The sequence below is a fragment of the Chrysoperla carnea genome, chromosome 2, assembly GCF_905475395.1.
Source record: "Chrysoperla carnea chromosome 2, inChrCarn1.1, whole genome shotgun sequence".
NCBI classification, from domain to species: domain Eukaryota; kingdom Metazoa; phylum Arthropoda; class Insecta; order Neuroptera; family Chrysopidae; genus Chrysoperla; species Chrysoperla carnea.
The window spans coordinates 82,783,165-82,807,892 of record NC_058338.1 but is presented as its reverse complement, the minus strand read 5'-3'; the positions used below and the strand labels follow the sequence as shown (position 1 = coordinate 82,807,892).

The window sequence follows — 24,728 nt, the reverse complement described above, 5'->3', positions numbered from 1 at the left end:
ATTAAGCATCACTTGCTATAGTTTTCTTTATAGGAAAATATTTGTCAAGCATTTAACTAATGAATACCTTTAAAAACATTTCAATATAGGATTTAACTGTTAAAAACGCAAACTTTAACATCTCAAATCTATAAATTTAACACAATAAGGGGTATTAAAAAATTAACCTGCTTATAAAGGGCATTAATGAGAATTCATATATATAATTTAAAGATGATCCTAGAAATACTTGGTTTTTTTGAGAACTGGGTACCTTAAATTTCCTTAAAGTTGTACCTTGAAGTATCATTCATTCGATCGATCAATAACATTGGCAGAAATTTCAATATCGTTGATAGAAAACCAATAGCTAATTTATTTTGAAGAAGGAAATACATAAGGAAATAATAGCTTGTAGTCAGACAAGATTTCAAAAATCAACATAATTTTCTAGAATTAATCATTTTTGTGAAAGGGAAAAAAATTCAAATAGGTATTTCTGGTATTTTAAAAAAAATCTTCATTCACTCATTCATTTTATTATCAAGTGATAAATTTATAGTACTGCGTTTATATTTAATGTGCATCAAAATATCATTTAACTAAAATTCTGGAATATTTCCGTTGTGTGAACTATGGAAGTACCAGGTAGGAACTATAGAACTAACATTTTTATCAGTAGTTTTACGTTTTATCATTTTTTATTTAGCATAATCGAAATAGTATATTATCACAATGATATATTTAAATAATATATATAATATTTTTATCGATAATCCCTATATTTTATACCTAAATGTGAAAGTAAGCATGTTTGTTTGTTTGTTTGTTACGCTTTCACGCTTAAACTTGCGAATGGTTTTTAATGAAACTGTACAGCAATATAGGCCATATATCAGAAAAACACATAACTATAATTTATAAAGATATATTTTTAAAAAAAATTAAAAAATTAAATTAAATTTGACATTTACCATTTTTTAAATTTTTACAGAAATCTTTAATTTATGGTTCAAAATGATGATTATAGTTGGAGGAGATCTATGGTCGTCATTTTGAACCATAAATTAAAGAATTCTGTAAAAATTTAAAATAGTAAATGTCAAACAAATCATGACCAACTTTTCTGATTGATATACTCAATGAATATTTTACATTTAAAAAAATTGAAAACTGTATGTATCAAGAGAGGGTGGAGGCTATAAAGCGGTGGTTTTTACTTTTAAGCCCAGTGAATCGGGCGGGTATCAATCTAGTATGATATATTTATCGAAATAATATATTACCACAAATTATATATTATCACACGTGTTTCAAATCAAGAATATATGTTTCAAAATTACTGCAATGTTTTTTTAGTAGAATCTCCGAAAATTAGGACTGCAATATATCTTTTTTGGCATTATTGAGAAAAAGATCCGGTTTAATCTTACTTGAGTCGCTTTGCAATAGTTTTGTGGCCATGAAAGACTGGCAAGAAATTTAGATCATTTCCTATGTTTTTTACTACGTGGCATGCATCGATTTTTGTAGGTTGCGTCCACTGGGTTATTTTTCCTAAACTCTCAAAAAAGGGTTGGGTAAAAAAATGACCTAGCTTTTATTCGATTTTAGTCCAGTGCAGGTACGTATATCGAAGAAAGGTCACCCAAAAGATTTTGACACTAGATTTTTTTGTTCATTCATTCATCAGGGGGTTGTTTGGAGAATCTGATTTTGTGTATTCGTATAGTACTTTAAAAAGTGTACCATGTACTTTCTTCAAAAAACTTTTCAGTTATTTGACGTTAAATACTCCGAATTTCAATTGCCAATAACTCGGAAAGTATTGACTTTTCGAAATATACTTTTCGAAGTATTGACTTTTCGAAATATAAATTTTTTGCTTAGAATTCATCTTTCTATCGATTATGTTGTCATTTTTAACATAAACTTTTCAATCCCTAAAAAGGGGTGGCCCCCACCCCCTGGACAAGATCGCACAAGTTTTTGTTTTTAACTTTTTTAAAGAAGCTTTAAACAATGTAGACGAACAGTTTTTATAAAGATTCATTGTCTATCCCTCGATTGAGAGGTATAAATCTAACGGCTCTCCCCTAATAGGCTAGTTTTTGGATAAATTAAATAAAAAGTGTTTTTGCAACCCCAAAAAAATATTGAGAAAAATGATCTGGCGGTTAAAAATTCTACGAGTTAAAAAACATGGCAAATGACGTAAATCTCTTGTTAACCCTCCATGACCCTAGAACACTTGCAAAGTAACTCTAGTAAAAGTAAACCGGATTTATATTTCAATAATTCCAAAAAAGATATTGTAGTAATTTTCGGAGATTTTACAAAAAAAATTTGCAGTAATTTTGAAACACGTGATGTAAATATTCTGCGAAAACAGGTATGTTATTAAATTATAGCGGTTTTTTTCTCAATTTTTTTTATCTACTATTTTTAGCATACTGTACCAATAAAAACAGAAATAGTTTTAATGATTTTTAAAATATCATAATTAGAAATAGATATACAAGTTCGAAATCACCACAAATGAATTTTTGCAAATTCACTTCCACTTCAGTTTATTCATTGAATTTAACTCACCCAAGTCAACCTCTATACTTTTAAGTCTGGATCCCTACCTAAATTATAAAATCGTTTTTTTTTTCTTTGTTATCATTATTACATTACTAATGTAGGCACGAAGGGAAAGGTGCCCTGTAATGATTTCCCTAGGAAAAAATGTAATTTATATCCTATTCGAGATATGTATAACGTCGGAATATTTTTGGTTTGTTTATTGAAGTGTTGAAATATTGGCATGCTAATTTGTTTTGATTTGCACAAATTTTTAGAACTATTTAATATTTCCCAATAGAGATCGTTTTACTGATCTTGCAAAAATATGTGGTCAAAAACATTTTTGACCACATAAAATATTAATTGTTCTTTTACATTGCATCAACAGTTAGTATAAAAACAAAAATCACTGGTAAGATCATCTAAATCAGCACATTTAAGATCCATTACACGATGGTTGATCATTTTACCTGTTATAATTTTAAACACAAAATAGGGATCATTTTAACGTATATAAAGGGGATCATTTAACTCGTAACGACATATTTGAATATCGTCATTAAAACTGACCTTAAAATTTACTATACGCCTATCAAAATGTGTTGTTAAAAGTAAAAAAATCAGCCGCCGAAAACTAACACAAAAAAAGTTTACGTTGAAATTTGTCTTGCCATAGATCGTAAGCAGTAAAATTAATATTTTTGCTACGAAAACCAAAATAGCTTATACATCGCCATAAGTCTTTGATGAACGATTAATTAGATCACGCGAAAGTCATCTATCGATAAATATATCCGATGGCTTTTATGGCTTTCCTCTAAGTCAAAAAATTTTTAGTTTGAACTAACGAAAAAAACATGTACCCGATATTATTAAAGTAGAAATTATTTTATTTAAATAATTTTTTTTTTTAAATGCAGTTCCTGTTTTTGGGTAATATTTCTAAGTTTTAAAAGCGGGGCTACATATGGCGTACTTATCAATAGCCGGAGAGCTGGTCGCCAACTTGTATAAGGTACTCGCCACAAAGCTACAATTTTTTTTATGATTGATTTAATTATAGTTTATAAGTATCAAACCGTACTTCTGTCTGGGGTGGCGCGTTTGCAAGAATACCCCCTCTATTTTTATAATTGTAAATTTTTAAAAAACAAAAATATTGTTTCACACGTCTGCCATTTACATATGTTTTAATTTATATTACCTGGAATTCATTAAAAAATTGGCAGAAGATTCTCGCGGTTGCAAGTACCTGCCAGGTGTGTTTAAAATTGTGACAAACGGACGTATTTTATAATATACTTAAACAAGTCTGTCGTTTACGTATGTTTTAATTCATGCTATTTTAAGCGTGTAAAAAAGATTTTCTCGGTTGTAAATGCTTGTTATCAAAAGACGTTAACAAAACTAAAAAAAAAAAGTTTTTAGTCTATCAAACAAAAATTATAGTCGATTTTGATAAACCAAGGATGAAATTTTTGTCCTTGATGATTTGGATCAATTAGTGGCCAATTATAATTTCCCATCTTTTCTATTACTTATTTGACTAAAGTATAGATATCATTCATTAATTGGTTTTAACGAATTGAAGGCTAGAAAATACGTCGTAATTCGACCATGATACCAAATTTAAAATACGCAGTTTGTGTAATAAATGGGTAAAACCCAATAGCCCAATTATTATAATTTTTTATAATGATTGATTAGATATTATTGATTTCGATGACAAAAGATATTAGTGAATAAATGATAAAAATAATTCTAGTAAAAATAGGGGAGAAAGGTAAAAATAATATTGTAAGTTTAATTAAATCAAGTCAGATAAATTATTTAGTAATCATAGCATGGTCTGACAATTCATGGATCGAAATTAAGTTTTGTTCGAAAGATTATCAGAAAAATATTAAAAAACTGAAATTTGCCCAAATTTTGTAAAAGAACTATAAATTTGAGCAAACAAGACAGATAAAAAACTTTTAACAAAAACAAAGCCGACTTCAAAAGATAAACTTTTCCAAAACAAATTAATATGCACTAAAAAGTAAAAAAATAACGATAATATAATGTAGTTAAAATTATTGTTATTTTTGCAGTCGGTGTCAGCCAACGAAACCACTCTGACAGAACAGTTTGCTACATTAACTTGTCTGACATCGACTTCAAAAATAACAATAATTGAACTACATTATCTTATCGTTATTTTTTTACTTTTTAGTGCACATTAATTTGTTTTGGAAAAGGTTTTCTTTTGAAGTCGGTTTTCATTTTTGTAAAAAGTTTCTTTTTTTACTTTGTGATTTTTAATGAATCTGAAGTACACTACCTAATTTTTCACTAAAAGAAGAATCATCGAAATCGGTTGGCGTGATATTGAGTTATCCATCCTCTTGCCGTGCATACTTAATGCTAATTGAAGACTTTTATGGTTTTTTCATGGATGCCGTTGTCAGAACTGGACAAAAATGAAATGGGACTACACAAGAAGCACCACCTTTCAAATAGATAAAGAATCATCAAAATCGGTTCACCCAGTCGAATGTTCTGAGGAAATACACATAAAAAAAAATACAGTCGAATTGATAAACTGCTCCTTTTTTGTTTGAAGTCGGTTAAAAAATTCTATCTTATATTATTAGAATATAACTGTTTACATAACAATACAAGCGAACTGAGAAAATCAGAACAACTAAGTATTTACAAGGTCAATGTTAATTAACGACTAATGAGTTCTTACAGTTGCTTAAAAAAATCTGAATTTTTACCTCTATGTATATATATGTCAAATAATAAAGAGGTATTGTTTTCAAGACCCAAAAATCCGTTATTGAGTTTCCACTGAACTTAACGCTCTGTGATTTTAATCCGTTGGCACTCGCGGTATGAAAAAAATTGATACATTTGTTCATTCACTGACCATCATTCGATAACCAGTAGCTAATAATAATCATTAGATATTAGTATGTTTCACTTTATAATTGAAGGGATTTTAAAAAAAAGTATAAAATTATTTAATTGAATTTGGTCAAACTGTCCCAGTTTTTATATTTTTATTCTATTATCGTGAGAAACTAATAATAATTACAAGTAAACAATTTCTCATTGTACGTAAACAAGCAAACCATGCGACATGCAAACCATGCGAAACCATGTTTACGTACAATAATCTAATGTTTTTTCAAATAATATAATACAATTAAATCATTTTATACTTTTTAAAAATTCTTTCCTTATTTGAATATTATGAAATGAAATTTACAAATCTCTACTGATTATCATTGGCTACTGGTAATCGAATGATAGTCAATCAATGAATTAATGTATCAATTTTTGCCATACCCGTATCTCCAAAATTAGGCCTCAGATCCAAATTTGGAAAATAATTTTTTTGTTGCTCTTGATGAGCTTATTTTGGGAAGGTAGGTTTCTGCAGTCAATAACGTTGTATATGGTTGAAACTTTTATCGTATAATTTTCGAATTATGAATTTTTATATTGAATCTATCTGCAGTTTTGAAATTTTTTTTTTCAAGTTCACCAGAAAATACTAAAATTTTTCTCTCTAAAATCATAAGAGTAAAGATGTAGGTAAGCAAAAAAATATTAACTTTGGAAATTAGCTTCGGACCTGTTCGTGTACCTACTTTCGTTAATTTAATATAAATCATACTCAGTAAATTAAACTTTTGATAGAAAAATATGGTGAAATTAGTTAACTCTGCTCGTATATTTTCGCTATCATACATCATTCAATAATCACGTAATCAAACTATTTTTAATTAGCTGGGGCATTATAAATAAATTTATATAAAATTATGTAGAGGTTATGATTTAAAATATTAGCGATGCCAGGTTTAATCAATTAGGGTATGTATCTTAACATTGAGAGCATTCGTATATAAAGCATTTAAGCTAACATAATTTGGGTATTTAAATATGAGCATCGAAATTTATAGGTCCAACCTATGTGGCTCAAACCGCCATCTTTTGAAACGACTATACAAATTTTCAACATTTTTCCCCATATGTATAGAGGTATCGTTTGCACAATTTTAAAACCTGATTAGTATATTTTGAGCTTTGAACTATTTTTTGTTTGTAAATGATCTATATAATTTATTTAAAAAGCTGTCAAGGTGACTTGTTCTATCAATTCCACGATAAAGAATAAAGATTAAAAATAAGATTACAGTGGAATCTCGTCAGTTGGAACGTCAAGTAAAATGTAAAAATTTTCGAATTAATGAGATGGCGACAAAATAAAGTACTTTAAAGGGACATTCAAATTGGTATTTGCGTGGAGACATTTTAAATGATTCTTATATTAGTGAAAAAATGTGTGTCTTTTTAACTCAAAAACTCCGAGCAAAGCTCGATTATCCAGGTACTAAATATATATTTATTTAACAAACTTTACTCATATCTTAATATGAGAAACAACTTACTAATGTGCTTAGATTTAGATACACATGTGATGTTTATCAATTGAAGTGAGGTTTGAAGTAATTGATATAGCAAACGCTGGGGGTGCTAAATTTAAATTTAATATACAGAATCGACGTTGCCTTGTTAGGTCAGTTGGTAAAGGCATAACCAATTCCGTCAGCGGTATGCTTAGGGTAGCGGGTTCGATTAACGTTATCGCAACAAAATTAGTTTAATTTATATTTGTGCATCTGAAATTGAGGAGCTGATAAATGAAATTATCAGCGGAAAGGTGGTAAAACACATATAGCATGAGTGGGTCCTTCGTGGACAGCCAATATAACATAACCTAACCTACAGTATCGACGGCAAATAATTCTGTGTCAAAATAAAAAAAATATAAAAATTATGGAAAAAAATTTTTTTTCTAAAAGATTGATTTTGAAAAGAAGTACTGTCCCAGTATTCCTATTATAGTTTCTTCCCTGTACTCGCCTTAAAACTTTTAAAAATCTTGAATCTTTTTTAACTAACCTTAGGTGACGTGTTAATTAATGATGATTGTAAACACTTATTTACTTCTGAAATAATTTGTATTCGCAACGTGCGTGAGTTTTAATGGAGGCGTTTTCATGGTAACGATACGCTACTTTAATTATAGACTTGTATGGATGCGTATATAATTGTATGGATTGCATTTATGACTTACATTGAAAAAATTAATATTAATGTCTCACAAATTTAAATAAATAATTATGATAATTTACATTTGAAAAATAATATTTTTGTAATTTGATTTCTTATTTTCACAATTTTAAATGCATTAAGTTTAATTAATTAGTGTTTTTCAATAATTTTAATTTTCTATAACATTAACATGCAATGAATTGCAAATTAATCATAACAGCCTCCTTTATCGCCAAAATTTTTCACTGGAAGCGCTGGCATCGATTTAATTGTCACTACCATGAATACGCACACAACGAATAGGAAATTAGTAAGATTTACTTATTCAAAACCTATGGTTCTGGGAGAGTAAGCAAAAATTAATTACTTACTCGAACAATGGATGGATGTATTAGTTCAATTACTACATTATAATGAATTTACGGAACCCTATGTAGAAATTTTACTCTATGAAATTACCTTTTTTTTTGGTAATTCCCAAAACAAAACAATAAAAAAGTTGTCTATTAAAAAAAAACCGGTTAGATTACTTCATCATTCTCTCACAATTCTGTTGAAACAAATTGAATCAAATTTAGATTGATTGCAATATTTTAAATAAACAAAATTTTTAGATCTGTTTAGCTTAACAAAAATTAAATTGAAAATATTCCAACAATGAATATAATAAAGTCTGGTTTCAAATAACAACAGACCCAGAGGCGACCGCAACGGGTCTAATAATAATTATAGTTTTAACTAATTATTTATTCAACATTTAAAAATTTTTAGTGAATATAATAAAATAAAATTTTAATTTCTAATTTTAGTTATATTTATTTATTATATGGCTTAACGTACCATTAAAGTGTTGTATTAGTTGTTTGTTAAAATAGACATGAAATAATTTTAAAATAATGTTGGTTTTGATAAGAAAATTATGAATGTGTTATTAATATAATAAAAATATTTTATTTGAAAAGTGTTTTTTTTTCTTTGGCTGTGAATTAATAAAAAAAGAAAAGTAATATTATAATGGAATCAACAATGGAATTAACTAAAAGTGGTTAGTTTTTATATATTTTAAATTTAAAAAATGGATAATCATTAATTATACTTAAAAGATAGATATTTCCGAAAAAATGAATAACAAGTAGGCGAAGGTGACATATATGTATGTGTAATGTGACAGAGTAATCAACACTGTCTATACATGGTATTCCAACAATTAACTCAGTCAATTGTTTGTTTTCACTTGTTTGAGCTAATTTTAGCTATGTTTGAAGTTCAAGTTTAGGGTTCCGTACCCGATAACAACTAGAAAAAAAGTGATGATCTTCAAACGGCTGAGCAAATTTTCTTGAAACATAGTTAAGAACATTTACGATTGAATTACTTTTAAAACAAACCAAAATTTGTACATTTGTTTAGGAGCTACGATGCCACAAACGATTCGATCAGACCTGATTTGATGTTGGAGATTTTACTCCGTCCGATGAGCTAGTTTTCGTGGAAAATATTTGTCTTTGATAGATCAATAATATGACATATTCATATTATTGCTATTTTATTTTTAACTATACGTAAAAAAAACCTTTCAAAAATTACATGAAAGTTTTTCCTAAAATTTCATGATTTTTAATCGGTGTAACTTCCTTTTATGCAATATTTGGGTATTGCCTGATATTGAGATTAAATGTTTAGAGCTTTAGCTTGAAAATGAGATGCCGTAGAGTTTACTATTTTCATTAGGATCTGAGATATAAGCAAAAATGTCTAAAAAAGTGCTATTTTACCGGTTACTCCCGAAGTTTTTCAACAACTTTTATTCTAATTAATATTTTTGAAAAATTCTTTCAAGAGGCTTAATAATATTATCCGCTTTGACAGTTCATAAAAAAATCATTGTCTAGCATGATTGGTTGCGTTATAACAAATGAAATTGTCTATAAAAAGTTAATGCACCAAATTTCGTAAAAACGATTTTCGGATTCAGAAGAAAAAAAATACGCCGAAAACCGTAGGTCGTTTTCGTGGATCTCGCCCACGAAAACTGGTTTATCGGTCGGAGTATTTCGTTAAAACTTTAATTAATGTGTTGTATTATAGACAATCACATTTTTATACCATGTATATGAAATGTACCAAGGTATACTATGTTTAGTCGAAAGTTTGTAACACTTGAATAAATATTGATGCTATGAACAAAATTTTGGTATAAGTGTTCATAAAATCACCTAATTAGTCCATTTCGGGTTGTCTGTCTGCCTGTCGTCTGTCCGTCTGTCATTACGATAACTCAAAAACGATAAAAGATATCGCTGAAATTTGAATAGCGTGCTTAGGACGTAAAAAGTGAGGTCAATTTCGTAAATGAGCAACATAGGTCAATTGGGTCTTGAGTCCGTAGGACCCATCTTGTAAACCGTTAGTTTACCCGTGAGAGCGCAAATTATGCGCAAATTGAATAGTATGTTTGATATGGGTATAGCAGTTATATATGTGACATGTATAGGTATATGTGTAATGTGACAGAGTAATCAAACTGTCTATATAAGGTTTTTCAACAATTAACTCAGTCAATTGTTTGTTTTCACTTGTTCTTATCAAATCGTGGTTAATTAAAATACACTTCCTGAATTAATTATTATTTAACTACTAGTGGGTATCGTGATCGACCTACCTTAATTCAAGAAACAAATATCACTTTTTATATTTCATCTAATGCTGCTGTTACTCTGAAGAAGTATCAAGTATAAAAGTAAATGTTTACGGATAGGCATACTAGTTTGAAAGAAACGTGATATTCACTTTCATTTTTTTTCCACTTACTTAGAGGTCAAGAACATTTTTATGATTAAAGGTTATAAAATTTTTATTTGTTTAACAATCTTTCCTCATACTAACTTCATCAATAATGCAAGGCTTTTTTGTCCACGTTGGATAGTTAAAGCATCATCAACTAACGATTTCCTGGAAATAAAGCATTTTATTTTTATATATTACTGATCTAAAATGTTTATGAATGTAATAAATTGATTGCACTTCTTCGGAAAAATTTTGAAGAACTGACTTTCAAGTTTTATGTCAGGCAAATTCAACATTAAAATTGCAAAACGCAATGAAGCTGTTTTTTTGGTATGTTATTTGGAATCCTTAAGGGAGTGTGAAACTACGTTTTACAAGGAAAAAAAATTTTTGCTCCAAATTTTCGGGCTTTTTTTAGTTTTTATCTAATTACGCAGGAAGTACAAGTTTTTTTTGCTTGCAAAACGTTATTTTACATTCGTCTAAAGAGTGGCTTAAGTAACATACCAAAAAATGTTATTGGCGTGTTTTTTTGTTTCAATAAAATATTTTTACATCGCTTTTAAAAGAGGAAATTCGCATCTCACATTTTGTGGTTTTCCCTACAACGATTTAAAATCAAAACAAATTATTCATAAAATATGACCATGAAAGTTATTATTATTGATTCAGGTATAGAGACTGAACTTTATATGAATATAAGAACAAACAAGTGAAAACAAACAATTGACTGACTTAATTGTTGAAATACCATGTATAGACAGTGTTGATTACTTTATCACATTACACATACATACATGTCACACATATCTCACTGTCAAAAAAAATGCCACAGTTAAAACATTCTAAGCGTACTCATCATATGTTATGTTATAATAGTAACACTTAGAATGTTTTAAAACGAGCATTTTTTTTGACATTGAGTATACATAACTGATACCTCCATATAATACCTGCTATACAATTTACACCTAATTTGCGCCCTCACTGGTAAACACTAATGTTTACGAAAAAATGTTTCAAACAAAACTTGGTCATTTTTTTATAAGAAATATTTTATACATTTAAACAAGACCCAATTGATCTACGTTGCTCATTTACGAACTCGACCACACTTTTTACGTCCTGACTAGGCTGCAAAAATATCAGCTTGATATTTTTTTCGTTTTTTAGTTATCGTGTTGACAGACAGGCGGACAGACAATCGAAAATGGCCTCATTAGGTGATTTTATGAACACCTATACCAAAATTTTGTTCATAGCATCTATATTTTTAAGCGTTACAAACTTGGGACTAAACTTAGTATACCTTGGATATTACATGTATGCATGTTCATTTGGAGTGCTGGCAACGTTTTCGTGAGTAAATTGAATGAAGACGGTTGACTTTGAATATTTATATACTCATTGAATTTAGATAGGTTAGAGCGGTTACGTTAACAAACGCGGGGTACTCGCTAGTAAAGCAACCAAATCTGTGTGGCCCGTTTTGTTATGAATGAATGGAAAATTTTCAGTGAGATATTAAATACCTAAGTAGTCTAATTAAATAATGTTTATAATTTAGTTAAAAAAGACAAAATCTAATTATTCAATTTAAAGATTCTTTTTTATTAAACTAAGTATAGAAATAAATTTATCTACAAGTGTTCAATTTATAATATAGCTAGATTTATGAATTTATAAGCATAAAGGAACTTTTCAAAAAAATTATTATTATATTTTCTTAAAACACCAGGCACGTGCGCAAGGGAGGGGTTTGGAGGTCAAAACCCTTCCCATTGATGAGTACATATAAATTTTACACTATCAACATAGTCCTATAAATGCACCCATTTATGAAACTCATTTCCACTGACGAATCAAATATTTTATTATTTTGAGCTTGGTACATTCTTTAAATTTGTCTTTAAGTCGAGTACTTAGAATTAACTGATGCTGCAAAACATATTTTGCTTGAAAGAAGATTAAACGTTGTAGAAGAGTTCAGAAATTTTTCAAAAGCATGAGCGATATCTGCTATGAATACGACATAGAAGTGCGGATTATAGATTATAGATTGAATTTTGAATCATCGCAATATTTTATCAAATTAGCTTGACTCTTTCTCAATAAAATGAAAAATTTTGTTGAAAGCTCTTGCTCGACTTTTTGAACTAGAATATTCAATTTTGCACAATAATTCCCATGACATCTGAGTAGACGGAAGTTTACATTTGGCGAAACGCATTGCCAGGTGGGATTCCAAAAATTTACTCGAAGCACTCTATATATGCAATAAAGATGCGTTTTCGAATGTCTAATAAAAGCTTTGCTTTCTGGTAGTTTTGTCTGTGACAACAGCGACGAATGAACGCTTCTTTTCCACCTTGCGCCGTCTCAAAACATACCTTAGATCGACAATGTCTGAAAATCTGCTAAACGGTTCAGTCCTCGTTCAATATATATCGCGTTGTGGAGGACGATGCACACAGAATTTTGGAAGTTTTTTTCTGTAACTCGCTGAATTCACTTATTGAAAAACAGAGATTGAATTTCACATTCTAACCTTATTATTTTTATTGACTTTATGAGCTAATATGTCGAACAAAAGTTTGAACCCCTCCCTTGGATAATTCGCACGGGCCTGTAGAGCACACATTGTACTTGATTGTAATCGAAGATGTAATCCACTTTTTGCGCGAATCAAAACCAGAAAGAAGAAATGAATATCTGCAATTATTATTTTATCTTTGAAAAATTATATTTAAATTAAAATAATAAAATGAAATTCCCAATAATGTTAATTTTTTACCCCGACTATACAATGGCGAGGGTTATGTGTTTGTCCGATATGTGAATCAAATGAGGTATCGTTATGATCGAAAAACTAATTTCGATTTAATAATAGCGTATTTGGTTTCAAATTAAAGGACGTAGTTAACACTTTTAAAAAAAAAAATATATATAATATATATATATATATATATATATATATATATATATATATATATATATATATATATATATATATATATATATATATATATATATTGGTATACTTAATTACGAAATTATAACCGCAAAATAGTTTAAAATATATGTATTTTCCTCTGTTCCCACCTAGCTTCTAAACTACTGATCATAATTTGAAAAATGAGGTATCCTTAGAAGCGCCTTAATCGTCCGCTGGTTATAGGCTATGTATTGTCACATTAAATTACGGCGCCCTCTAGTGGACATAAAACAATTATATCACTTTTCAAATATATATATATATATATATATATATATATATATGTTGTTATATTTTCTTACGGAATTATAACCCTAAAATGGCTTAAATAAAATAAAGTTCGAAAACTAAAACACCGACAATTAATCATTACTAAAAATATGAAAATAAAAAAAATATTTTCATGTGAAATTGTTATGATTAGTAAAATCGTCATTACAGTCGGGGGACCTCTAAGATTAAATAGTTTTCCACAGGATCGAAAAGAGGTCCCCCGACTCTAATGATTTTACTTATCATAAAAATTTTAGATGAAAATATTTTTTTGTTTTGATACTTTTAAGAGCGCGAGACTGTAATTTTCGGGTTTTTAATTTCAATTATCTCACTTTCGCAGCAGGGAGCTCCACCACTTTAGCTAGGCCGACCAAACGTGTTTATTCTTTCGGAATGTATAAATAAAAAAAAAATCGAAAAGCCAGTTGAATGACCGTGGCAAATAGCAAACTTGAAGTCAGGTGTTAAGTTTTCAATCTGAACTCGATACGTTCCCAAAAATGTTTAGAAGCTTTATTTATAGATATTACGAGACTATTTGAGTTGTTCAATTATTCTTGGGGTATCGTCTATAATAATATTAATTAAATATGAATGTAAGCGGTGTGCCTCAATTTAATTTTTAAAATGTAAAAATAAATAATTATTAATTAGCAACACATAATTCACGTTTTTTTCTATTCAATATATTAAATTGCAGGTATTGTTGCAATATTTCACTGACAGAATAATTACATCTTATCAATGTTTAAAAAAATACTCATCAATGCTAAACAAAATAAAAAAACAGTTATCCTCTCAATAACTAAAATAATTATTTATGTATCCTATTTGTCTTTAGCTCTGGTCACGAGAGATATTTTCATTGATCTCAAAGGGCTAAATTTTATTGAAGAAATGTAAAAATAGACTCACAACTTCGATGTTCATTATTTTTTTTAAATGATCCTCATGATAATTGATCTTTGTAAATTAGGAATATTTAGGGTGGGGAATGTAGTTCTAATCACCAGCTAGAAAAATATAAAAATTTAAGAAAATTGGTATCGAGAAGTTTTTTTTAATAGCGAAAAATAGAAGGAAAATTTAAATTTTTGGGTTGCAAAATCCATATATCACTCTCTAAGGTCCTTATAAGAATATTTATATTAAAAATCTTAAAAATGATATTTTATATCGATTCAGAGACCTAAAAAACCCTAGATACCAATTAGAGACCTAAAAAACCCTAGATAGCAATTTCTAATTTTCTCTCCATTTTCAACCATTTTATCCTCCCTTATTAAATACGAAAAACTTCAAATTTGAATAAATTTGAATTCAGCTATCCAAAAAACTCCTGAACACTAATTGCCAGTAATTTTTATGGTTTTTGGAGGGGAGGTCGATTAAACCTCCATCCTTCATATGTCTAGTCCCAAAAACTACAGTTTAGAACAAATATTATTAAATATTGAGAATCGTCTGAAAAAAAATTATGAAAATTGGAGTTGAAAGTCAATTTTTTCAGGTCATTTGGCTTTATTGACTCGGGTAAATGAGATCAATTCCTTCAATAACAAATCCTTCCTAAACCGTACTGCCTAACAGTCATTAAATGTGCTCGCTGGGCAATTTCAACTCAAAAAAAGACCACCGCGCTACGGTGTTCACTTGCCACTGCCCTCACTTGCCTTCCCTTTTGTTCTCAATTTTATGGTTTTTAATTTTTTAGTGCCTAATTTTTTTAGAAAATAAAATAATGCCCATGTTATTTCCTGGCATTGTACAATGTAGTGGTTAGTTTTACCTAAAAATACTTATATTTCGATCTGTTAACCAATCAAAATTGGTATCAAAAGAAAGATTATTTAATTACGAAAATAGTGATGGCTTGCCTGAAAAAACCATTCCTGGAAAAAATTGATTAAAATTAATTTAATTAAAAATAGCCATGAACACTTTTCGGTAGAAAAACTATGTCAGAAGTGTTTAAAAATCAATAAAATTTACGATACCGTCTTTTAGGCAGTAAAATATACGTTGCAGACATTTCTACTCCGAATAAGACCATGTACTCAAAAAATATTTTTTGTTATACTAATATTTATATTGTTGTTTTCCGTTAGGATTTGGGATCGGATACAGACATTTAATATCAATGTTAATGTTTCTGGGTGTATTAATCAGCTATGCACTTCGTATAAATATCTCCGTGGCTATTGTGGCAATGATCGACAACAGCACTGACACACAAATTAAGGTAAGAAATCACAAGTATATGCTAACTTTTATATGAATTTCGTAAATATATATTCAAAAATTACAAAATTTCATAACTTTTTCACAGACATATCCAGAATATTCACCTCAAAAAGACGTCGTGTTAAGTTCATTCTTTTGGGGTTATGTAGTTTTACAAATTCCAGCCGCCGAAATTGGACGTCGTTTTGGTCCACATTATCCATTGGGTATAGCAATATTATTGTGCTCTATAACAGCATTATTAACACCATTCATAGCAGAATTCGGTGTAACGGCTCTGATAGCAACGAGAGTTATACACGGATTAACTCAAGGATTTTTATATCCATCAATACATAATTTATGCTCGAAATGGATTCCAAAATTGGAACAAGCTCGATTAGTGACATTTATTTATGCTGGTTGCTTGCTTGGTACGGTAATTTCATTGCAAGTTTCTGGTCTTTTAAGTGGAACGCCGTCTTTAGGATGGCCATCAATTTTTTATACGCATGGCGCTGTTGGAATACTATGGTCAGTTCTATGGTTAATGTTTGGAAGTAATACTCCAGCTGAACATCCAAGAATATCAAGTGAAGAGCAAAAATATATCGAGGCTTCATTTAGCGATGATTTGGCTTCACCTTCTAGGGTAAACATATTTTTATTTTTTCATTTATTTTTCAGAACATTTATTTTTAACCAATTTTTAAGAACTTCTTCTTGACGATTGTCGAGCTCATCAAATAGTGAATCGTGTAGAAACGTTACTTGTTATTTGCCAACCAAGCATATTCGTTATTCCCGTAGAAATTATTTGCCTGATTTTCACTCACATATTCGCCAAACTATTGTGCAGTTTGGCGAATAAGTAGTTTTCTACGGATATTCAAGATTTCAACGAATAAAGTCGTAGATTTGTTATTCGGCGATTTATTATTTGTATTTGTTATCTGGGTTTGTGATTAAATTTGACGGTCATGAGGACTCGCCAATCAAAGTTTATGAAATCCTTATTCCTATATATTATATATGTAAAGAACTACTCAATTGATTTTAATGAAACTTAAGAATGTACGAACGCCAGGGCAATTTTTGATAAACTTTTTTAATATGAAGTTAGACTAAGTCTAAATCAATTCTGAAAATTTTAGAGAAGATTGCCCGATTATTGAAAAAAATAACTTCAAAATTAGGCATATTAGGTCTTATGGTAAAACGGTAGATGAATGATTCATAAATTTTTCCAAAACTAGTCGGTGGAAATTAAAAAAATGATTTTAATGAAAGTTAAAACCTTAATAAATTATGCAAAACAAAAAAAAGCCGCTGTGCCCTAATTAAACCCAGCGAAGTAGGCGGGTATCACGTTTGTAATTATATTAACAAATATTTTTTCAACGAGAAATGAAAGAAAAATGATTTGGGAAAATTATCAGGCTTAGAGCAAACCTTGGAATAAGAAAACAGCAGTAATTTCAAATAAAAATGTTATTTTTCAGAAAATTCCTACTCCTTGGGGGCCAATATTTAAATCATTGCCAATGTGGGCGCTAACAATAGTAAACTGTGGTCATAATTGGGGATTTTGGACACTTTTAACAGAAATGCCATCATTTATGAAACAAGTACTCGATTTTGATTTCACTAAGGTATGTAAAATTTCAGAATAAAATTTTTCAATGTATTTGATATTGATTTTTTGCTTTTATTTTATAGATGGGATTTTTATCTTCACTACCATTTTTAATGATGTGGTTATTGAGTTTTGTATTCAGTTTCATATCAGATTACATAACGAATCGTAATCTATTACCAATATCAACTTGCAGGAAACTAGCCAACACGATAGGTCTTTGGACTCCTGCTGCAGCGTTGTTAGCGTTAACAATATTTATAACGCCAGATCGTCCATATTTAGCAATAACATTCTTTACAATTGCTGTTGGTTCAAATGCCGCTGTGTTTGTTGGGTTACAATTAAATCATATTGATTTAGCACCAAATCATGCGGGTGTGACTATGGGTATTACAAATTGTTTATCAAATTTTGTATCAATTATTGCACCGTTAACTGTTGGCATTATTGTGGATGAAGTAAGTAAATTTTTTTGACACTGATATTAAGATTTCCAAATTTTCACTGTTAGTATTAAGATTAATATGTTTGCCATTCTGTTCTCTTTCCAAAACAGTTTCTCTAGTTATTCCATTGGTTTTAAAATAAGAGAATTTTTCCTGGCTATCATACACTCTTTCATTCGACGGTGAAAGAAATATTGCAAAGAACATGCACGCCAATCAAAATATTATTCTGCGAAATAATTCCCTCTACATACGAGTAGATAATCCAGGGTGGAATTATTCAATCTTTTTCGTACCTCTTGTATTCCACGAAAGTTTTTCTACGAAACAGTTATTTAAAATACTACGCAAGGAACGTTCATAAACTACGTGGCTCAATTCCAGCTTCTTTGGAACCGCACCCTACCTCCTAACCTACTGTACCTTTTATTATGCTTTCCTCTTCGGAAAATGGCGTAGCTTGACTTCATTTCCACCCTGGACTTCACTGCTGTGACGTAGCTAAGCGAGGAAGTGAAATTTACAATATTCAAAAAACCTCCGAGAAATTTTTCGGGTACGTAATCCTAAATTCGCACTTGAAACATATCTAAGGACTTTTTCTTAGTCTTCTCCAAACTGAATCGATTTTGAGGATCGTGGTCCATTTTTTAGTTGTTCCGGGTAAGGAACTCTAAACTGACATTTGAAGCACAGCTAATAACACTCTTTATTAAATTATTTTTCAAGCGAAACAAAAAAAATCATAATCGGTTCATCCGTTTAGGCGCTACGATGCCACAGCCAGCAGACAGATAGACAGACAGACAGACAAACAGACAGACATAGCGGTCAAACTTATAACACCCCTTTTTCGGTTCGGGGGTTGAAAATAGAAGGAAACTTGCTTTTATTGTTGTTTAATAAACCAAATAATAATCCAATCAAATTAATGATCAACAAAAATGATAATTTGATCTGAAAGATATCTTGATATATGGGGGGGGGGGTCATTTGGTGAGCTTAACTTCAAGAATTCGAGATGCTATCTTTAGAGAAAAGTACCGCTATCTTGAATTTAAGGGTGCTTCCAGATTTTCCGCCTTATCTCGTTCCCTAGCAGTTTTAACGAAAAAAGTAAAAGTTTATTTGATTGTAGTATAAGTGCATATTTAGCATAAATTGGTAGTAATGCGCATATTATATTTTTCTGATATGCACAATTCGCACAACTTCACACAACGCACAGAGTTTTTCGAATTGAAAACAAGTGAAACAAAAATTTTATAAATATTTAACAAAATGTTTTATATTTGTTCACAGAATTCAACTGAAAAAGAATGGAACATTGTATTTTATATTGCAATTGGTGTATATTTCTTCGGTAATTTATTTTTCTTATTATTTGCATCAGCTGATATACAACCATGGAATGATTTAAGTAAAAACAGTGATTTAGGTAAATAAAACTTTAATTATTTATTAGAAAATCATATTGGATATTTTAATCATAAAAGTTTTTTTATTTGTAGAATTAAACGTCGATACCAAGCCTGATGTACATCCCATTGATAATAAGTGTAAAGAAAATCCTGCATATGATCATGACAATAATGTAAAATATTAAATAAAAATTGAACAAAAAAAAAAGGGAGTAAAATCAATATTGATGCCTCTAGTCAAGCGTGAAGTACAATAAAATAATTGATTTGAACATTTTAATTTAAAATACATATACATACTCATTTCAAATACTTTTTAAATAAAAGGTGATTCAATAGGGAATCGGACTAAATTTTTTTTATCACGTCTAATGAAGAATACTCACTTCCTGAATAGAAAAGTGAAATTGGTTTTAAAAAAACCTTTTCTAGTTTGCCAGATATGAACGTTTCTAATTAAACAAAGAGGAAGGATACCCACTAGTGACGTCATAAGTGGCCATAGAGATTACATATAGTAAGATCGCCATAGAGATTACATATAAAATTTTGTTTGGCTAAAAGGAGATGCACAACCTTTGAATGCAATCTTTGATTGCTTATATCTTCTTCGTTTATTAATCAATTATACTTGCACTTTCAAATTTTGTCTTGGTATCAAGTCTTGTTTTACATTTGTATGGGTAATATAGCCAATTCGGCTTCAAGATTATCCGTTATTGCAGTTTTCTATATTTTCAACTGTATAATTTAGAATGCTGTATATGAATGCGAATATTTTCGCTTGTGTCGTTTAGAAAATTAGCTCCAACGAATAAACTGCTGCAGTAGGTCCAGAGGCGGCCATTTATCTAACATTATTTTTCATAATAAATGAAGTATATTTACAATATTCGATTAATAAAAATATAGCTACGATAATATTACATTTTGTGCTTCCTTTTTTTTACCCTTCATTTTTTAAATTCTCCATAAAACCATTTGTTAATAGTTTAAAGCTTGAGCCTAAAATAGTTTTCTGACGATGAAATTAACCTTGATATTCAAGGTGATAGTAATTTTTTGTAAAGACAAAACTAATTATTAATAATTTTGAGTAAAACCAAAATAATGAAAAAATCATCTCCGACGCTAGGCAAAATATTAAGTATCGGGCGTATTTCTCAATTTGTAGTAGGCTGAATTTTTAAGTTCAGATTTCGGTTAAGTATCATAAAAAATGTGACCTATCACCCTGTGTAACTGTATATATATCTTCAGCAATAGATTTGGTTACTTGGCCTAAATCCATCTCGTGATTAAAGCTGATATGACAGACGATTTTAGACTATGAAAGAGGTACAGCTTATGAATTTGATAGAACCAAATACTCAAAAACAAATTTTTATGTGCCCCATGCATACAAAATCCTGAAATATCTTAAAAATTAGAAAATCTAAATTGTATAAGAAAATACAGTGCAACCTCGATATAACGAATCTGAAGGGAACCAGTAAATATTCGTTATATCAAGTAATTCGTTAAACTGAGGTTTGTTATATTGAGGTTAAGTTGGTCTAAAATTCGTTATAAAGAGGAAAAAAGTGTCGGAACCTCTCGCGACATGAATTACATACTATGGAGTATACTAACTGTCATATATTGGTGGGACTTTATACGTTATATAAAGGTTTTGAATTGACGAATTTCGTTATTTAGAGGTATTTAAATTTTTTATGTAGTTGAAAATTCGTTATAAAGAGGCTGTTCGCAAAAAATATTCGTAATGTAGAGGTATATTTTATATTGACTCTTATGGACAATTCAAGGGGATTGCGAAAAATTTGTTAAATCGAGGAATTCGTTATATTGAGGTTCGTTATATTAAGGTTGCACTGTATTGCGAAAAAGGATTGTATATTTTTTTTCCAATCATGCTTATTTAGCAATTTTAAAATCATTATTCCTGAACCATTAAGCCAAATAATTCCTCTTAAGGTTATTCTCCACAAGCTGCTGTATTTTATTTAGCTCTTACTTTTTTTAGAAGTGGTTGTTATTACGCGGTTTAATAAAAAACTCAGCAATTACGGAAACGGCTATCTTGAAAATCAATATTCAGGGGTTTTTTGGGGCGAAAAGTGGATCTAGCTAGCGATATTTTATTTTAAAAAAACGTCATTTTATCCGTGTTTTCCAGAAAAACTGAAATATTGACTTGAAAATGTGACTCTTCTTGACATTTATTGGCGACGAAAAAAAGTACATTATCGGGATATTCAAAATTGGTATTTGTGTGGAGACATTTTAAATGGTTCTTTTTTATTAGTGATAAAATTTGTGCCTTTTTAACTAAAAAAATACCGGGTAAAGCTCGGCCATCCAGGTACTGTATTTTAAACAACACATTGAATAATACAAAAAATGCGAAAAAAATTATATTCTATTAATTAAATTATAATAAATTGAAAAGAAATTAAAATATGTTTAATAAAAAACATATTATTCGATAAATATTTTGTGGGCACAAGTGCACTTATAAACATATTGTTAGAGATAAAACATGGATAAAACTTTATAGAGACAAATGTACTGATAAACTATTGTTATCATTAATTGATAATGTATTATGGAACGTCAGATTATTTTTTCGAATCTTCGTAAAGAGAAACTAGTTAAAGGTTATTTTAAACAAGGAAGGCGTTTTAATCTATAATGGCTATTAACTCGTTTTGTTGTTAGTTAAAAATAACTCAAACAAAAGCTGCTGAGTTTGATAGGGAGCATCATGTTCTGACATCATATTTGACCTGCTTCTTCGAGTTTCTTTAATTGCCAATTCAACACTTTAAATTGGAAAGTTGATCCTCATAAAAAACTAACATTTTTCGTCTAAACCATTTTTTTCGAAAATCGTCAACTTTCGAAGGAAATGCGATTTAAAAATATGTCCTTATTGCATTTAATCGAAAGAAAACACGCTAACCACGGAAAAATGTTTTAGCAAAAATTGTCAAAGGCAATGGAAGAAATTCGCCTGTGTCCATGATTTGACTTACAATTATCGATAAACTTTAAGCGTATTTTCTTTCGATTAAATGCGATAATGACTTTTTTTAAGTCGCATTTCCTCCACAAGCTAACGGTTTTCGAAATAATTTCTAGAACAAAAATTGTATTTAAACAGGAGTGTTTTCAGTGTTTTTTTATTAGAAACAACTTTCTACTTTAAAGTGTTATTCTATCTCTAACCGTTTAGAATCTCTTGGCTATTTTAGGATGAACTTCCAATCTGATGTCAGCTAACACTGTTATTTTTTTATTGGTTCACCAATCAAAAATGATTCACCCTGTATAAAAAATGCTAATGAATGAACACCTTCAGATGAAATCCTTGTAAAAAATTTCAATCGATTTCTTATTTTCGGTAAATTTGAAAATAACAGCTTCATGAGATTCAAATTTAAAATCCACTGAAGTCATATATTGATAAAAGCAATATAGGTAATTGACTAATATAGGTAATAGAGAAGCTGAATGGTTATCAAAATTTTAGCTTCATAGGACTCGTATGAAAATTGAAGGAGGCGTACAAGACAATATCATTTTCGTTTATATCAAAATTTACCTGAATAAGTCAATATTTCAATTGACAGCCAAACAAAGCAATAAAAAATCTTTTGGTCATAAAAAAAAAACCATAAAAATTCATTAAAACAAGTGAAAACAAACATTTGACTGAGTTAATTGTTGTAATACCATGCAAGGGCATGTGTTGATTACTCTATCACATTACACATACATACATGTCACACATACATAACTGATATCCCCATATAATACATACTATTCAATTTGCGCATAATTTGCGCTCTCACGGGTAAACAGTGATGTTTACGAAAAAATGTTTCAAACAACAGTTGTTTATGTTTTGATAAGGAAGTTTTTTTACGTTTAAACTTTTGTTCTATCTCTAACGGTTTACAAGATGTGTCGTACGGATCCATAGGTCAAGACCCAATTGGCCTATGTTGCTCACTTTTTACGTCTTGAGTACGCTGTAAAAATTTCAGCTTGATATCTTTTTTCGTTTTTGAGTTATCGTGTTGGCAGACAGACGGACAGACATCCGAAAATGGACTAATTAGGCGATTTTATAAACACCTATACCAAAATTCTGTTTATAGCATTAATATTTTTAAGCGTTACAAACTTGGGACTAAGCTTAGTATACCTTGCATATTACATATATGCATGGTATAAAAACTTAGGACTAAACTTAGTGTACCTTGCATATTACATATATGCATGGTATAAAAATGTATATCTTCTTTTTTTCTTAGTTAATAATAAAAAATATGTAATTTAAGCTTAATAGACCTTTTCATCATGTCACATGCGCAAGTGCAGAGTTTATTTTTTCGTACTGACAGCAATAAGTAGGACTAAGATAGAAGATATTTGTTATTCATTTTATCACATTGGTTATAAATCATTTAGTACGAAACAAATGTGAGTCATGATTTTAAAACGAAAAGCCCTATTTGAAAACGATGCAACTAGCTAAATTTACAAATCATTTCCAAATGATATTGACTACAATTTACAACCAATTGAACAGTTAACAATAATAATTATCTTTAAATGGATAGAAATATTTATTATTTTCTTATCGTTTGATTAATAAAAAATTAATAAAAATTATATTGATATCAATCAGATTTTTTGTTCTTAATCTTTTTGTACAATCTAAAAAAAATGCCACTTTCAATATTACGCAAAATAGTGGCAATTTCTTTATAGTTGTATGTCTTTATGAGACATTTTTGAAGTGGAAGTAGTAATCGAATTTTCAAAATCAGGTAGTTAGGGGCGATAGGAGACATGTGATTTTCATACAATAAAAATTGTGCACAGTAATTAAAAGTTAATTAATTGGAATAGTAGAAAACGATTTTTATCGTTTGATGAGCTTTAGAAATTTAGTATGACTACTATGCATTCCTTAATCGCTGAGTGGACACTTATCAGCGATTATAACAATAGACATTTTTCAAAATGAATTTTTTATTTAATTAAAAAAAATCCTTGATAAAAGCTGAAATTTACATATTTGGTTGCAGAAACAAAACACTAAAAACGGTCAAAGCTCGAAAAAATTGAAAAGTAGTATCATAAGAAGGTGTCTGGTATCATTTTTAACGCTATCAAAGTATCCAACTAACACAAGGAAAAATCCGATTAAAAAGTTGGAGAAAAAATTTACCAAATATCTTATGTCCATAGGCTTAAAAACCCAAGAAAAT

The 24,728-nt window shown here is 29.4% G+C and overlaps 1 protein-coding gene across 2 annotated transcripts; it reads left to right on the top strand.

Moving 5' to 3' along the window:
* The first annotated feature begins 529 nt into the window (after nucleotides 1-529).
* Nucleotides 530-19,830, top strand: LOC123292022 (putative inorganic phosphate cotransporter). Of its 2 annotated transcripts, none has more exons than XM_044872523.1 (7): nucleotides 530-627; nucleotides 15,823-15,956; nucleotides 16,044-16,589; nucleotides 17,440-17,589; nucleotides 17,657-18,034; nucleotides 19,325-19,460; nucleotides 19,534-19,830. In XM_044872523.1, exons 1-7 carry the CDS (start codon nucleotides 615-617, stop codon nucleotides 19,626-19,628), a joined length of 1,452 nt encoding a protein of 483 aa, XP_044728458.1. In that variant the 5' UTR covers nucleotides 530-614; the 3' UTR covers nucleotides 19,629-19,830. The 2 variants fall into 2 exon arrangements, with proteins under 2 accessions (XP_044728458.1, XP_044728457.1); XM_044872522.1 differs by lacking the exon at nucleotides 530-627 and adding an exon at nucleotides 8,628-8,701.
* The last annotated feature ends 4,898 nt before the right edge of the window (nucleotides 19,831-24,728 follow it).

Coding starts and splice junctions, on each gene's coding strand:
- LOC123292022 (XM_044872522.1), top strand. CDS start 8,671: ATGGAATCAACAATGGAATTAACTAAAAGTG. Junction 17,590..17,656: donor TCGATTTTGATTTCACTAAG/GTATGTAAAATT, acceptor TTTATTTTATAG/ATGGGATTTTTATCTTCACT. Junction 19,461..19,533: donor AAGTAAAAACAGTGATTTAG/GTAAATAAAACT, acceptor TTTTATTTGTAG/AATTAAACGTCGATACCAAG.